Genomic DNA, 17,464 nt, shown 5'->3' with positions numbered 1-17,464 from the left:
CAACGGCATTAAAAAATAAAAATCAAGTGTGGTTTATGTTGGCTGTAGTACACTATGATCTGAACTATGAAGTATAGCCTTCAATAATTCATAAAGTAGACAGCATCTGCAAAAATGTCACAATGCAAGAATGGATGGACCCTACTGGGAGTTTCCAAGATATCTTATAACCTGGAATGAGACGGTATTACGCATAGGCCATTTGGAAAGGTGTTCAATTCTTAACACGACAGGCTGTGACTCAAGTTAGTACAGAAGCTTGTAAGAATGTTAATATTTCTTGAGACATAAACTACCAACAGGAAAATATAGTGCTACCATTTGTTCCTAATTTTGATCTTAAAGGTGCCCTAGATTGTTTTTTTACAAGATGTAATATAAGTCCTAGGTGTCCCCTGAATGTGTCTGTGAAGTTTCAGCTCAAAATACCCCATAGATTTTTTTTAATTAATTTTTTTATCTGCCTATTTTGGGGCATCATTAACTATGCACTGATTTTTTCAGCACAGCCCCTTTAAGAGATGCGCTCCATCTGCCACACGAGCTCTCGACTATATTACAGTGCATTTACAAAGTTCACACAGCTAATATAACCCTCAAATGGATCTTTACAAGATGTTCGTCATGCATGCTGTATGCATGCTTCGAATTATGTGAGTAAAGTATTTATTTAGATGGTTATGTTTGATTCTGTGTGAGTTTGAGGCTATGCTCTGTGGCTAAAGCTAACATTACACACTGTTGGAGAGATTTATAAAGAATGAAGTTGTGTTTATGCATTATACAGACTGCACGTGTTTAAAAATGAAAATAGCAACGACTCTCGTCTCTGTGAATACAGTAAGAAACGATGGTAACTTTAACCACATTTAACAGTACATTAGCAACATGCTAATGAAACATTTAGAAAGACAATTTACAAATATCACTAAAAATATCATGATACCATGGATCATGTCAGTTATTATTGCTCCATCTGCCATTTTTCGCTGTTGTTCTTGCTTGTTACATAACAGTCTGTGTTATGTTGAGATCCGAGTGTTTTCCGGAAGTCTTTTAAACAAATGAGATTTACATAAGAAGGAGGAAACAATGGGGTTTGAAACTCAATGTATGTCTTTTCCATGTACTGAACTCTTGTTATTCAACTATGCCGAGGTAAATTCAAATTCTGATTCTAGGGCACCTTTAAAGATTATCGCAGACAAACGGCGCGTAGGGGCCTTCTCAGACTAGTGTAAGTCATAACTCTGGCCCTGAAAATGTCTGCTTGCTGGCAAGAGCTTGTGTTTTTCTTCACCACCCTGAACATGGGAATGTAATTCAGGCTGACCAGAGTAAAATAAAAATAATGAATCCCAAAAAAAAAAAAGAATCATCTATTTTAAATATGTGGAATAGGAAGAGAGCACGCTCTGTTAAAAGAGGTAGTGGTGTCTATCTTTTGACTTTCCTAACTTCAAAAACTAACCTAAAATATAATATCATCATCCTGATTTTAGAACCTCTCTACACAATTTCCTATCCATCAAATTCTCAAAAAAAAAAAGACTCTAAAATGGCATTTAATTAGTGGAAAACTCCTTGGTTAAATCATGTGTTTCTGGAGTGTTGAAAATCTACATATTTTACTTCAAAATGTGGGTCACATAGATAATAATATAACGACAGTTGGGGAAAACATTCCATTTAAGTACTGACTATTTGTATAGGTTAGTAACAGAGCACATGTTCTTAACTTGCTATATTGTGTTTGACTATAATCCAAAATGAAAAAAAAACCTACATTACAAATAAGTGAGCACATTACAGCTTTATAAACAAAAGTGAAAAACACACATCTGTTTTTTTATGTGTTTTTTTTTTTTTTTTTTGGAGGAACAGAAAGACAGAAACAGAATATGCGCTTTGAAAAGAAAGTCACCGAAATTCTTTGCTTTGTCGATCATCAACACAAACCACATGTAAACACCAAAGAATCCAACTCAATTTTTCAGAGCCTTTCAAATGCGGATCACCCCTGCCCAGAAACAGAAAGAAGGAAAGAAAGAGTATTACTGGATGAAATGAAGAGAAGAAAGAAAGAAAGAAAGAAAGAAAGAAAGAAAGAAAGAAAGAAAGAAAGAAAGAAAAAGAAATCTATCCATCTATATTTAAAAATGTATCCATCTATAATGATATACATATATATAATACAATATATAAAACTAGATTTTTACTGTATAGTTTATGAAATTTTCTTAACCTAGTTCATCAAAATAAAATGCAGAAACAAAACAGAGTTACACGGCTCTATTTAAATACAGAAGGGCTGTGCAAATGGTGGTACAGCAAACACATTTTTTGCATATGTGAAGGTTTCTACTTTATGTGGATATTGGGACATTTTACTTTGTGAATATGAAAACATTTGCATTTGTGTGGAATGAGAGGTACGTGAGCCAACAGGATTAAGCCATATGTCGGCTTTGTATTCTGTTTTAAGAGCTGCTCACCTCACTTTTTCACGAATTTAGCAATATTGCATGATTTATTTCACTTAACTACATGTATTCTTTCATTTCTCTTCACAAATCCTTATTCACATTTCACCCTGTCTTTTTTGCAGGGAATTTATTTAGATTATTCCCCTTTTATTTGAATCCTTATATTCACATCCAATGAGGTTAAAAAAGGCTGTAGATCAAATATATTTGTACTTGTCAAAATAACAGAAATAACTTTTTTTTTTTGAGATTGGTAAATGGTAAATATTGGTCAACGCAACACAACGCAAGTCAAATTTCAGTTTTCAACAGTCTGTGGTTGTATAACAAATTTCCCATTAGGGTTGGGAATCGAAAATCAATTCCAATTCTGGAATCGGATACTTAAGGTCAGGAATCGGATACTTGATATAAAGTTAAAAATTCGATTGCGCTTACTGTGTGTGTATTTGAATGTGGGTTTTCAAACCATTCAAGTGTAAGAAGACACGAAAGAGAATTCAATTTGCTGTATTCTGTACTGGGCACATCCAGAGCGTGCACACAAAAAGCTGCTTCTCATATAGTGCACAAATACTGAACCGAGTTGTCTTTGGCTTCATCTTGTGCTTGAATGGACAAATACACACAACATTATGTCAAAATATCCTCGTAAACACAGTCAGTTATGTCTTAAGTGAATATAAACAGTTGAGAAAGAAAATGCATGTGTAAAGGTCATTGCACACTGAGTCCGAAATTTGCATGCGAAACTTTCGCACGTTAAAAAATTAATTCGACCTCACGTTATGACAATCGCGTTTGCACACTGCCTCCGAAACTTTCGTCCGTCAAAAAAATATTCGGATCAGGTTCGATTTTCTGCGTTTTTCGCATCCGTGGCACGCATTTTGAGAGACGTTTTGACAATTCAGAGCCAACGTACACGAACGCAAAAATCCAGAATGCCATCTGACAAGTTGATACACGTCGTCTACGGCACAAATCAGTAGCACTGAATGACAAACAACGTGAGGAATACAAAGAGACCGAATATAAAGACATATTGTGCCAGTAGTAAAGCATCAAACAGAGCCACTGACATCCTGAAGTAACTAATCTTTGAAACGCTCGGATAATCCCGCAGCTCCTTGATGAGGTGAATTCTCCTTTCTCTCTATGCAATCTCGGGATTGAATGGACCCAATATTTCCTCTTTCTTTTTCTCTTTTTAAGAATAGAGGAGACAACTAATCATGCTCACTGCTGCTTGAAGACTTCATTTTATATTGTTTTGCGATTTGTTTTGCGATTTTTTTCCACAACGCATTCATTAATACGCATCGGAGTCAGTGTGCAAGGTCTCTGTGCATGACGAATTTTTTGGGTTGCGAATACGAAAAAACGCATGCGAAAATTTCGGACTCAGTGTGCAAAGGCCTTAACAGTATATTCGATCCATGCATTCGGTCTTAAAGTGACAGCAGCCTAATAAACCTCCTGCTGTCTGTGTCATTACTGTTAATCAAAGAAGAAAAGAAAAAGAGAATCACTCTCAATGATTTTGACTGAATAACTTTTGTAACTTTAATAAGGATTGTTCTATACTCTGCAGTTATTTTACACTTGATTTCAATTTCTGAACTTTCAGTTGTATTTATTTGTGCTATTGCTAATTTGCTTATTTGTTCTTATTTTATTACTGTGTTGTCTTTAATGATGTTTGAAATTTATATTAGTTAGTCTAGTTTATTAGTTAGTTGTTCTTTAGGCTGCTGATTTTCGTTCATGGTATTCAGCTGCAACAGAATGTTTTGCAAAAAGACATAATAAATATGTTTGATATCTAAATGTCTGACTTCATTTTTTACAATATTGGAGTTAAAAACTGGGAATCAATAAGTTTTGGAATCGATAAGCAGAATCAGAATCGGAATAACTAAAATTCAAATGATACCCAACCCTATTTCCCACAACCCGGTAATTCAGTAAGTTAGACTTTTTCATTTAGCAGTAAATATGAACAGAGTTGTGGTGAAGAGGAAATTACTAACGGTAAGAGAAACAGGTCAATTGACACACACACACAAAAAAAAAGACAAGTGAGGGTTAATGGAGAGAGAGCTTGAGGGTGGGTCTTTAGATCACTGATTATGGTGTTGTTGAGTGTTTGCTGCTGAGCCACCAGGAGCTGCTTTGCTCCGGCTTGAGTGGAGAGGCTAAGGAATGCATTTAACACAGCTGGGAGTGATGACACAGATCTGACGAGACAGCCAGGCAGGCCAGGCACAGCACAAGAGGAAGCCAGGCTAGCCGAACCACCTCAACCCTCCTCTGTGCCTCCCAGCCTCCTCCTCCATCTCACCCTTCCACTCCTCAAAATAGACCATCAAGCACAAGTTTAATATAAACCAGCTTGTGTTCAGAGGACAAGTTACTCTTCTAACTGCGTCTGTTGAAGTACTGTATATATTTGTAATTCATGGGTTGTGAGAGTACAGAGAGGATCTGCTTAATTAAATATAAATGTCCTAAAATAGGCTTTATGCAAAATATAATTTCTTATTTTTTTTCTCTTTTGGTTTTGAGATGAAATATGACCATCCTCGAAGATATCATGAATGAGAATGACAATTACAAACTAACAAGTGCCACATAAAAAAAATGTCACATGCAATTTATGAATTGGTCCTACCAGAATTTCTTTTTACTCCTAGTTTTGGGGTAAAACATGACCTTTATATGTGATGCACCCATGTGTTAAATTCCTGGTTACAGGAAGTGACCTCTCTGACACAGAAGGTACATGGGATGCAAATAATTTGATACAATGCACTGTTCATACATGTTTTTTTTTTAAATACTTGCATGTAATTACATCTATAATTACACCACTGAGCATTCCTTTACACCTTAACCCAACCTTAAACCTACCCATACCACCAAACCTGTCCCTAACCTTGCCCTTATCCACCTCTTAATAGCAGCACAAGTGTTTTGCAATACAATATGAACACTATACGTTGTACTTGTTCTTGAATGCAAGTACAAAGTAGTTAAGGACACCTAATATAAAGTGTGTTTCCTGTTCTGAAAAGCCACATTCAAAATATTGTAAAATATAAACTAAACAGTACTGACTTTAAACTTCATTATCTCAGCATCTAATGGCATCTATTTTTTGGAAAATGGCTTGGGTCATATTTTTATCTATCTTTGGGCAGAGAGAGAGAGAAAAAAAAAAACATTCATACTATGAAATATTATCCCCATTGTGATGCCATAATTCATATCAGTATGATAACAACTTTAGCTATCCATAGCTGAACAGCTGAAAATGCATACCAGAGTCATGAGGTTAAAGAAACTGCCTGGAGAACTGAGAAACAGAATTCTGTCAAGATCTGGGGAAGGCTACAAAAAATATGCATTAAGGTTCCTCAAAGCACATTGCTCTCCATTTTTAATTGCAGTTTACATACATTTTTAAATTCCATCTTAAATTGATGAAGTTTGCAACAACCAGGACTCTTCCTAGAGCTGGCCACCCAGCCAAAACAAACAGAGGAGTAGGGCCTTGGTAAGAGAAGTGACCAAGAACTCAGTGATTATTCTGGTTTAGCTCCAGAGATCATGTGTGGAGATGGGAGAAACTTGCAGAAGGACAACCATCACTACAGTCTTAGTGGCCATACACACATTTGCCCAAAAAAAGCACCCAAAGGACTACCAGACTATGTGAAACAATTCTCTGGTCTGATGAATTTCAATTACAAGCATCATATCTGGAGAAAACCAAAGATAATGGTTGTATCATGCTGTGGGGGTGCCTTTCAGAGGCAGGGACTGGGGCAGGGTAGAAACTAAATGTAGCAAAATACAGAGATATCCTTAAGGAAAACCTGAGGAACACTCAGGACCTCGGACTGGGCTGAAGGTATACCTTTTAACAGGACAATGACCCTAATCACACAGCTAAGAGAATGCAAGAGAGGCTTAGGGAATATAATGGACTTGAATCCATTTGAACATCTCTGGAGAGAACTCAACATGGCTGCCCACTGATTGTCCACAGCCAACCTGACAAAGCTGAAGACGATCTGCTGAAACAAATGGTAGAAAATCCCCAAATTCAGGTGTGCAATGCTTGTCACATCATATCCAAAAAGACTTGAGGCTATAACCGCTGCCAAAGGAGGAAGTGAATTAAGTCTGAATACTTACTTCAAAGAAAACTGTATTTCCATACAATCATTTCTCTATACTTTCATTTTCAAGAACTGAAATTCCATTTTAACCTTCAGGTCTGGAGTCATTCTCCAGGAATATAGAAAGTAAATAGGAGATCGCTCTATGAATAACGACTGACCCATGGGAAGACAGTATACATTACTGACCAATCAAAATGAAACAACAAAAAACAGCATCAATTATTGCCCAATGTAAAGAAAGCTTATCTTACTGAACTACAGAAAAACAGCATATGTTACCAAGACATGGGAACACAGCATACACATCAGGGTTGGGTATTATCAATTATCTCAAAAAAACATAGACATTATGATGCATATCTCACAATTCAACATGATGCAAAAAAACACCAATATATCTCTTTACTGGTGAATATGAAGTACAACATCACTTAAGGAATTTCAATGTTTTTGTAACCTTTCTAGAGGAAGTTCTAAACACCTAAATAAAGGTTGTCGTGTTAAATGTGAAAACTTACCATAATGATGAATGTAACAGGGCCGATGAAACTCCAAATGAAATGATTATCAACTCTCAACCAACAGCTAGAAAGAGGGAAAAAGGGAAATTACCACCACAGAAGCAATTACTTATGAACACACTGCAAAGTTTTGAGAGTGACAACCACTTTCATTGGATGGAATGACATTCCCCAAATCAGTATTTCCCAACCCTGTTTCTGGAGGCACACTAACAGTAAACATTTTGAATGTCTCCCTTATCTGACCCCACCCATTCAGGTTTTGAAGTCTCGGTCCCACTTTATATTAGGTGGCCTTAACTACTATGTACTTGCATCAAAAAATAAGTACAATGTACTTATTGTGTTCATATTGCAAAACACTTGTACTGCTATTGAGGTGGATACAGGTAAGTTTAGGGACAGGTTTGGTGGTATGGGTAGGTTTAAGGGTGGGTCAAGGTGTAAGGGATGGGTAAACAGTGTAATTATTAATATAATTACAGAAATTAATTACAGATATAATTACATGCAAGGCATTTTTAAAATATAAGTACAATGTAAAAACATGTATGTACACAATAAGTGCATTGTATCAAATGATTAATATAAATGTAAGTACACTGTAGTTAAAGACACCTAATATAAAGTGGGACCGCAGTCTCTACTAGTGAGACTAATTGTGTAATTAATATCAATGACATAATAGACCAATGCAGGTCTGTATTTGCATTTAAATGCAAGACCTTAAGCACAGTTCAATATTTTTATATCAACAAAGAACATTACTCACGCTTTCCTCGTCCCATAGCTCTTATAGTCGATGGCTGCCGAAATGCCAACCACCACACAGGGGAACAGGTAGCCAGATGCATAATAGTATTTTCGTCTAGAGAATTCACTCTCAAAGACCTCCACAAGCATGAGGAACAACTGAACGCCCTCCAAACACATCCAGGAAAATGCCGCAAGAAAGAAGAAATGCAGAAGTCCAGCAATCACAGAGCAAATAATCTGCGCAGAAAGAAATTAGAGGAGTTTAGTCTTCAAAGCCGTTTTTTAAGAACTTTATTCACCAAAAATGTTATTTGAGTTAAACCAATGTGTTCACACCTCTTTCACAGGGATAGTCAATCCTGCTTCTGGAGAGCTATAGTCCTGCAGTTGAGCTCCAACCCCAATCAAACCGACCTGAATCACCTAACCAAGGTTTACTTGAAAAGTACAGGCAGGTCTGCTGGAGCAGGGTTGGAACTGAACTCTGCAGGAGGGTATTTTTCCAGGAGCAGGTTTGGAGACCCCTGTTATAACATCTTACTGAACATCTTTAACGTCTCTCTTTTTTAATCTGTATCAAAAAATTTTTTGTTCCAAACCCTTGTGAGAAATTGACCTTACTAAGTCAGTATCCTAACCCATTTGAAACTCTATTCATAGTCAATAACATCATTAAACTCCTTCATTGGTCAAATTACTTGGTCAAATACTGCACCTCATGATAAGGGAATGTTAAGTTCTCTTCTTTGGATAATAATCACTGTTGATTCTAGTTTGATGGTAGCAAATTGTTAAGTTCAAGTGATGCGGTCTTAAATGGTTAGTTCACACAAAAATGAAATTTCTGTTATTAATTACTCACCCTCATGTCGTTCCACATCTGCAAGACCTTCATTCATCTTCGGAACACAAATTAAGATATTTTTGATGAAATCGGAGTGTTTTTTATCATCTCCCATAGAAAGTAACATGACTACAGTGGTTCAACCTTAATGTTATGAAGCACCGAGAATACTTTTTGCACCCAAAAAAATAAAATAAAGACAAGACGTATTCTCGTCGCTTCATAACATTAAGGTTGAACCACTGTAGTCACGTTGACTATTTTAATTGACTATTCTCTGGACCTTGAATGTAGTAATTTCGTTGCTTTCTATGGGAGATAAAAATTGGATTTCATCAAAAATGTCTTAATTTGTGTTCTGAAGATGAACGAAGGTCTTTCGGGTTTGAAACGACATGAGAGTGAGTGACAGGAATTTAATTTTTGGGTGAACTAACCCTTTAAGGTCCTCACACTGACTAGAGTTTGGCAAGTTGCCATTCTGTTGGTTGCCAGTAGGAATTTCTACTTAACCACATTATATCGCTGTGGGTTGTGGTGGCTCTTGTGGGAGTGCCTAAGTCAAAAATGTTGCAGCTTACTAGGGTTGAAACTGATATACTACAATGTAGCATATGCACACGTATCAGGATAATCAATAAACTTTGGAGTTTTCAGAACGCTTTTAACCTGATGAACTGTGTTTGTAAATCACTAAATCGGCTCCGGCCGGCTGTGACTTCGGCAGGTTTGTGGACCCGTGAGGGTAAACAGAAAACTCCAACTTCCACACTTTGGTGACTTCAAAGGAGCACTACCCCCCAGAGACTGTCCAGAAACATTCCAACACACACACACACACCCACACACAAACACATACAGAAACACACAAACATACACTTTTGACTGTATATGTAAAATACAACTATGCCAAAATATATCCATCATGTATTTAGAGCGTATGCATGTTTCCTAGTGTTTAAATGAGTGTATTTGTGCTAGTGTGCTTTTAATGATGAAATTTTGTCTGTAAACCATAACTTCTTTTCTATGCCTTTCTGATCTATCGAGTTTGATCTCTCTGTAAAGCTCTGGACTCGAGCTATTCACTGAGATAGGTCACATAGCTGACAAATGCATTTTTCTATGTGTTTAATGATATTGTGAAGAAAGCACTCCATCTCGAAATCCGATCTGATAGTTATTAGAGGTTGATGCAAAGGTTCAGCTTGGAGTGGAAACAAAGGAACTTTGCCCACCAAATAGTGCTGCGCATCTATTGCGCCGCTACAATTCTGGAGGTGTGTTAGCTTGGGTTTCCATAAGGCCAATGACACACACGGAAGTCCTTGGTCTCCCGATTGTCTCACGAGCCCTCGTGCACGTCTCTCCCGGACGTCTCCGTTGACCACGCGCTGCCATCGCGCTCATCTTCGGGACCGCCATCTTCCAGCGAAACTCACTCTCAAGTCCTCAGTTCAAAGCTTCCCGCGGAACGGAAGAAGCCAACGAACTGCACCAGCGCTAAACTGAAATTCGACACGCACAACCAATGCTGCCGTTTCTCAATCTTAGATGATGAAACTGATTTCCGTGCTGGCTTCAAGGACTGTTTTGTAAGTTTGCTACTTGCCTTCTCTCTTTCCTTCTCTACTTCCACTCTTGTACATACGTGTGTATATTCTTGTATATATATTTAGACGTATAACCTCTGTATTCGTAGTTTGCATATATTAAAACGTTATTCACGCTCGATTGTTCTGTTTGTTCTTTCAACTGAAGACCAAGTCACTTTAACGTTTTTCAATCGTTTTATGCTTTGATGCTATAATAGCAAGTTATTCTCATGGCCAGAGAATAACTCCGTTCATAATATTCTATGAGAAGCAGCGGTTTGCTGGACGAGCTGGTAGTTTCTCTAAATAATTATTGAACCTGAACTAATCACATATATAATCAATTATAATTCATTATAATTGATTCACAATATATGTTTAATCCCCCCCTTGGGTCGGTATGTGCATAATAATTCATAAAACCTTATGAATTATTATATTCATATTCCACCCATAAATTGATTAATAACCGCTACATCGTTACAACAAAAACATTTTAGTTTATTTGTATAGTGCTTTTCACAATATATATTGTTTCAAAGCAGCTTTACAGAAAACATTTTCAGTATTATAATTTAGGAAGTATACTCACTGGAGGTTCGGTCATGTTGATGCCTACAAGAAAGAGAAGCTCTGCAATAAAGAGGTTGATGCAGAGGTTCTTGTGGATGGTGTTGCGGTCATTCTGCAGGCCACGGAAGAAGCAGAAGGTGAAAATGCTAATGGCAAGGCAGACAAGCGAGACAGCAATGCCCATCCGTGTGATAACCGTCAGCAGGAGCTCGTGAATGCTCCCCTCACCCTTGAAAAATAAAAAATTTGCATTAACAGTTATGCCATGTTCTACTTAACTCTAATGCTTCACTTTTTAGAATATAATAAGTGAGAATTGGCTTTTTGTTTTCGAATGTGTAGAGACTAGAAAAACTGGCCCAGTTTCAAATGCAAAAAAAAAAAAAAAGAAAATTACCTTTTCCAGTAAATGTATCACATCTGCTAGTCACCCATGCAACGACCTTCCATCTTTTATATATATTTCTACTATTCACACATCAGCAACAAAATTCAGTTCCAGTGGAGACAGTTACATTGATTAAAATGGAAGCTCACATCTGGAATAGAGTGAGGGTTTGACAGCAGGCGTCTTAAATAAGACCGTTCAAAACTCCTAGTTCTTATAGCATCCATCTTACATCTTTGTTCATGCATAGCTCAATACACAACTTTATTTTAAAAAAAGCTAAAGACATTTTTACATTGAGCTCAAATCATTCATCTTATGCCTTTGTTCACACATAGCGTAACTAGATTTTTTTTTTAAATAAAAAAAGCCTACGATGATTTTATATTAACAACAGGTTCAGTTCACATGTCGTCCAAACAAAAAACAATTCTTTTATATTTACTGAAAAGGCTGTTTGCATGAAAACACTTAATGTCATTTCTTGAATGTTCAGTTGGCTTGTCTCTTCAATGACACTGCATTAAATTATGACTGTTTAAATCAGGATAAAAATTGATCATAAATAATAAAAAAAAAAAAAGCGAGATCATTACAATTTTGCGTGACTATTTAACTGACACATTTCGATTAGTTAGTAAGACTAGGTGCAACAATCCCTGTAGACCAGCATTTCATTTAAATGAGGAATGTTCTAATCAGCTATTGGCCCAATTGGTGTTCTTCCTTTTCAGCCATTGCTAATGACTGCTCCAAACGCACGACTGCCATGACACAAAGATTAAAGGCCAGAACACACCAAGCCGACGCTGACGAACTAGTGGCAACAAAAGCAGACTGCGGGGTTGGCTCACGTCGGCAGCATCTGTGTCCAAAGTTGGCCTGACACACCAAACCAACGCTAAACAGCCGACGGCCAAGTGGCACGTCAGTTCTGCGCCTGCGTGAGATGAAATGCCTTTCCGAACCAGCAGGTGGCAGTAGCTGAACAGCCAATCAGAAAGATCAGATGGCCCGATGGACCGACGAGCTCCAATGCCGATTCAATATTTCGAATCGGCCGAAAAAAAAGCAGACGAGGACCACCTTCAGCCGACGGTGCAGAACACACTGAGAACACTTAGTCGGCCGACGAAGAAAAACTGCCCAACGGCCGACCGTCGGCTTGGTGTGTTCCTGCCTTAACACTGAGAGGAGCCATCTAGTAACAAGCAGTGGGCTGATCAAGCTCAGATGTATGTCCCCAAGCCACTTTTTGGTCTCTTACAGTGCTCAATTGTTGGACCTTGTGGTGTTCCTCCTTTTCAGCCATAGCCAATGACTGCCTCGCTTGGTGGCCTGCAAGAATGCCTTTATTGTTTGTCTGCTGGACATCTGCTAAACTCATTCTATATTCCTCCACAGGTGGAATTCCACAGGTCTTTCCAGGTAATTCAATGCCCTCCCATCTCATCCAGCAGTCTTGCTTGGCTTAAGATACGGCTTTAGTGATCCTATTCACTTCTTGATGGCATACATCCTCCACCACAAGTTGTCGACATTCAGATAGTGTTGCCTTTTGCCTGGTGGTCTTGGTTTGTCCTAGTCCAAAATCCATTCTTTCGTGTTGTACCTGGCCAACAATGTCCCGGTGTAAAAGGGCTGATTTTGTGTCATGGATTGCTAATGCTAGATTGCATTTCCTTCTGTTATTATAGGATTGGAGTGGGCTCTCCCACAACAATATCATTGGACTGTCTAAATATGTCTAACTTAACTTTAGCACATTTGTTTTCCTCTGTAAGTCTTGTAATTGGGAGTGAAATTACCCTGTTTCCATACAGTCCCATCATGCTGAGACATCTTCGTAATCCAAGCCACTTCCTCATGTGTGAGCTAATCAAACTGTCCAGCTTGTTGACCTGTGAAAGGGTGACCTTGTAGAAGGTAATTGGCCAGAAAGACAGGGAAGGTGAAACTTTGGTGCCTCCAATTTGGGTTTCTGCCCTGTCTTTCCTGGGTGAGCAGTAATGTCGATGTACTTGAGACCAGGGATTACATCCCCCCTCATTTGTTTCAGATGCATGTTGTTTAGGTTCACATCAGACCAGTATCTGAAGCTTTTAATTGGTTTCTCCAGCACTGTAGGTATTGGTTGAATTATCGGATGGATTTGTTCAAACTATGGAAATAATGTGATTCATTTGGCATGATTTCCAATTCTCAACCCTACAGCACAGCTTTGACTATCTTGTGAGTACTGTCAAAGATTTTTTCAAAAGCACTGAATACAATATACGGAATATCTATCCACCTTTTTTGCATTAAAAAAACCTTTACCGCACACATTTCTGCAATTTCTAAGAACTTAAAGATAGTGTTATGGAACAATGGTAGCAAAAGGTTATGAAAAGACTAATTATTCAATGAAAAAAATATATTTCAATGCTGGATTTGTTCAACACAACTAAACCTTAACCTTAATCAATTTACAAGCAGCTGCTTTCCTTGCATTTCTGGGAGCTGAAATCTATCATTTTATTTCACAGCTTGCATTTAAGAAGTCAATATTTAAGTTGAAAACATTTCAGACAATTTTGTTTTTGTCATTTCGACAACAAATTCTGAGCTGCCTAAATTCAGTTTCTTTAAAAAACAAAAAAAAACATATTTTTCACTTAATATATTTTCCCTTATAAATTCACTTCAACACTTCGACTACGGTATACAAGACTTTTGTCATTAATGTACTTCCATATTTGTGATTTAAGATGCAGTTGCACCACAAAACCCATAATTTCCACATTCATTACAGCTTAAAACGATAACTACGCTATCATATAGTGTTTGGTGTTATCAGACAATTGCTACTGCTTTCATGTCATACTGACATATAATTGCATTGTTCCCAGAAACCTACTATTGACACAAGAGCTTCATTCATCAAAGTAAACTAAGAATTATATTATTATTAGGAAAGTGCTCCATTATATTCATTTGTTTTGTTGTAGAGAGATAAGAAAACTCAACAGACTCATGGTTATATGAAAAGCATGGAGAAAGCAGAAAATGGGCATTGAGGAATCGCTGGTGACTTATAATTACTGTACATAACTGAACTACATATTGATTTCCTCTACCAGATGTCCCACCACAGGGCAGGTCTGGGACCAATTGATACTCACCGCATGTGCATCTCGATGGGCCATCAGGATTGCAAAGTTAGTCAGGTGACTGCAGGAACAAGTGGTGTGAGTCTTGTTTGTTGCTAGGAGTTTGCAGCCTTGTGTTGACCAGTATCCTACCATGCTCCGCTCTGAATAGTTCCAAAATGAGCAGTTTGGGTTGAAGTAGTTCTCAGTCTGATAAATGAAGAAACATGTCAATTTTATTTGCATGTGATGGGTGACATCTGTAAGGTTTTGAGATTTAAACCTCCCAATAACAAAGTCATAAATGTTTTATACCCAAACAGTATGTTTTCCTTGATCAACAATCTCTATTAACTCTTTCCCCGACCAGCGTTTTATTTTATAGTTGCCAGTCAGCACCAACATTTTTTGATCATATTCACAAATTTCCATGCCCCCCAGAATATTCTGTTGAATGAATATGTAAACAGTCAATATATCAAAAGAAAAAACAGAGCCTCTGCTTTTAAACAAAACTTCTTTCATTCTTTTTATATCGAATACTTGAATGTGGGTAATTAAAAAAAAAAAAAAAAAAACTTTTGACTTTTTTTTCATCTGGATGGGATTCAGAATGATAACAAAAACATAGATGGAGTAGATAGAATCCATCAACACCCCCAAAGCTTCACACTCATAAACTCGACATTTCCTTCAGTAACGTTACGAAGTTTTGATCTATATGCCGTTTTAATATTTGATGATCTCGTTAGCTTACAACATAAGCAAGCAATGTTTATCTGCTCTTCCTGGTTTACGGAGATCTTCTTTTTATTTGTTTTTGGATCTGGAGATGCTGTACTATTTAAGAAGATCTGTAACAGCGCCCTCTACCGTATAACAGTGAAAACACGGAATGCCGGAAAAACCCGTCAATGACGGGTAAGTCATAAATGACGGAAATTTTTGTCAGTGGTGGGGAAAGAGTTAAGAATGTTTTTCAAGGTTTAACTCTAACCTTAACTCAAATCCTAGAATCAGAGGGCATGGATTACTTGCCAATTCAAAATAGCATGCCTCATATTTTAAATAACAATAAGGCCAAATACCAGTTTCCAAATATTTAGCAGTTGAAACGTGAACGATTTTTAAAATCTTTCTTCTTTTTATACTCTGATGAAAATAAAGCACCAATACCTGTGGGAAAAGAAAAAAAACAACTAACAAAAATAACATTAAAAGACTAACAGTCTTAATTTGATTTCTTACATCCAAATGCTCCAGTGTGAAGATGATTGGTTCCGCCACAAACACACGGCTGGATTCTTTATTGATGGAGGCGGAGAGGATGTGGGAGTTGACAGTCAGGGTGTGGTTTCTGACTCCGCCCTCACCCATCAGTCTCACCGTGGCGTTCTCCGTACTGAGGAAATGCCCCAAGTGCTTATAAAGGACAAAAACCAGCTTGGCAATACCTTGAGAAAATAAACGATGAGAGAAGATACTATGTAATTTCTTGTTGGAATTGCAATTGACGAAACAGAACTTCTCTTTCAAACCATTCAGGTAAAATGGCTATAGGGTTTCATTTTCCTTCTCAAAATATCTATAACATTTTCTTTCTTATTTTGGACTTTCTCTTTTACCGTCATAATAGATCAAAGAGAATGTTGAACAAGTAAGATCTTACAAGCATTTTTTTTGCTAGCAACCAGAATAACAAAACATGTGGAAGGATACACAATGGTACCCTTGAGTCCTGATGTTTATTACAGACATAGTAACACAAGAATGCATGTAAAATGTGTATAACAGTAACTTGCAATGCACTAAGTACTTGTGCAGAGTGTTTATGGCCTATATTACATCCTACAGATCAGGAAAATCATTGACTTCATTAAGCATCTGAAGTAGCTTCATTCAAGCATTTAAAATACCATAATCTTGCATTTATTTACCGTTTTTACTGTTTAGCTTGACCATATTTGCTGAGAGGTGAATTGTGGCTCCTCTTTTGCTGGTCTGTGGAAACCTGAAGTCCTGAATTTGGCCATCAGTGCTCAACACATACACGTCCAACACTGAATGAAGAAATAAATCAGATTGAAACAAAATGATAAACAATTGCTGTTGCATAAACTGCTCTGGAAGTTCTCACATTCTTCTGTCAGATGGAAATCAAGGACTCATTAAGTCTATGTGAGGTAATTTAATTTAAACAAGACAGTGTGTACATAAGAGACTGAATTGAGAAGAAAGCAATAGAACTGTGTTTGTTTCAAGTTTTCCTAATGCTCCTCAGGCCACAGCCAACTAATTCTCTTCAAAGCTGCATTTGTACCACATCATATAATTTTCAAACGAGAGGCAGAGAATAAAAACGTGTATTCTCTAGTAAGCAGAGAATATTTTCTCATGTGCCTAAATTAAAGAAGGAAAAAAAAGCTACTTCATTACCTTCTACTAAAATTGGCACCTTTAACTGAAAGATGACACATCCTTTTTCTTATACAGCCACCACTTTGAGTATTGTGATTTCTGACATTCATTTCCCTTTTGATGTGAAAGCAAGAGATCTGAGAGCTACGGCTTGACAGACCCCATCTTCATTCACTTTCAAAGTATATACAAGAGCAGTCAGGGCATTCTCTTTTTCTGACACCAAAAGAAAACAATGATATGATTTTGGATTGTATAAATGATGAAAGACTATCTAATATCCTGATATCAGACGTTACAATCGTGAACAAATTTAAAGTGTCATGAAAGCCACCTGTTTTAGCCTGTCATTCACATCTCAGAGTTGGAAAAAGTCTCAAGGAATGGGCATGTAAAGCTGTGGAAGAGTGGCAGGGTGTGTGTGTGTGTGTGTGTGTAACAATAAAACACAGACCTGCAACACACTCATTATACAGACACATGAATATTTAAATGTGTCAACGGGAGGGGGAAGAAAAAAAAAAACAGAGTTGAGGGCACCTTGATGCATTTTAAAAATCTA

At 37.3% G+C, this 17,464-nt stretch overlaps 1 protein-coding gene across 9 annotated transcripts in view; it reads right to left on the bottom strand.

The window, feature by feature from the left end:
- The window catches only part of LOC125249983 (adhesion G protein-coupled receptor L2-like), a 135,790-nt gene that overhangs the window by 18,954 nt on the left and 99,372 nt on the right, over positions 1 to 17,464 (bottom strand). For all 9 annotated transcript variants that reach the window (XM_048162251.1, XM_048162256.1, XM_048162253.1 and 6 more), the window contains 6 exons: positions 16,422 to 16,544; positions 15,733 to 15,938; positions 14,518 to 14,694; positions 10,985 to 11,194; positions 7,970 to 8,190; positions 7,195 to 7,261 (listed from right to left, as the gene is read on the bottom strand). In XM_048162251.1, coding sequence (XP_048018208.1) covers positions 7,195 to 7,261; positions 7,970 to 8,190; positions 10,985 to 11,194; positions 14,518 to 14,694; positions 15,733 to 15,938; positions 16,422 to 16,544 — 1,004 coding nt within the window. The remainder of the gene's footprint in view (positions 1 to 7,194; positions 7,262 to 7,969; positions 8,191 to 10,984; positions 11,195 to 14,517; positions 14,695 to 15,732; positions 15,939 to 16,421; positions 16,545 to 17,464) is intronic.

This window comes from Megalobrama amblycephala, linkage group LG17 (genome assembly GCF_018812025.1).
Source record: "Megalobrama amblycephala isolate DHTTF-2021 linkage group LG17, ASM1881202v1, whole genome shotgun sequence".
NCBI classification, from domain to species: Eukaryota; Metazoa; Chordata; class Actinopteri; order Cypriniformes; family Xenocyprididae; genus Megalobrama; species Megalobrama amblycephala.
This window is presented reverse-complemented; position numbering and strand designations above follow the sequence as displayed.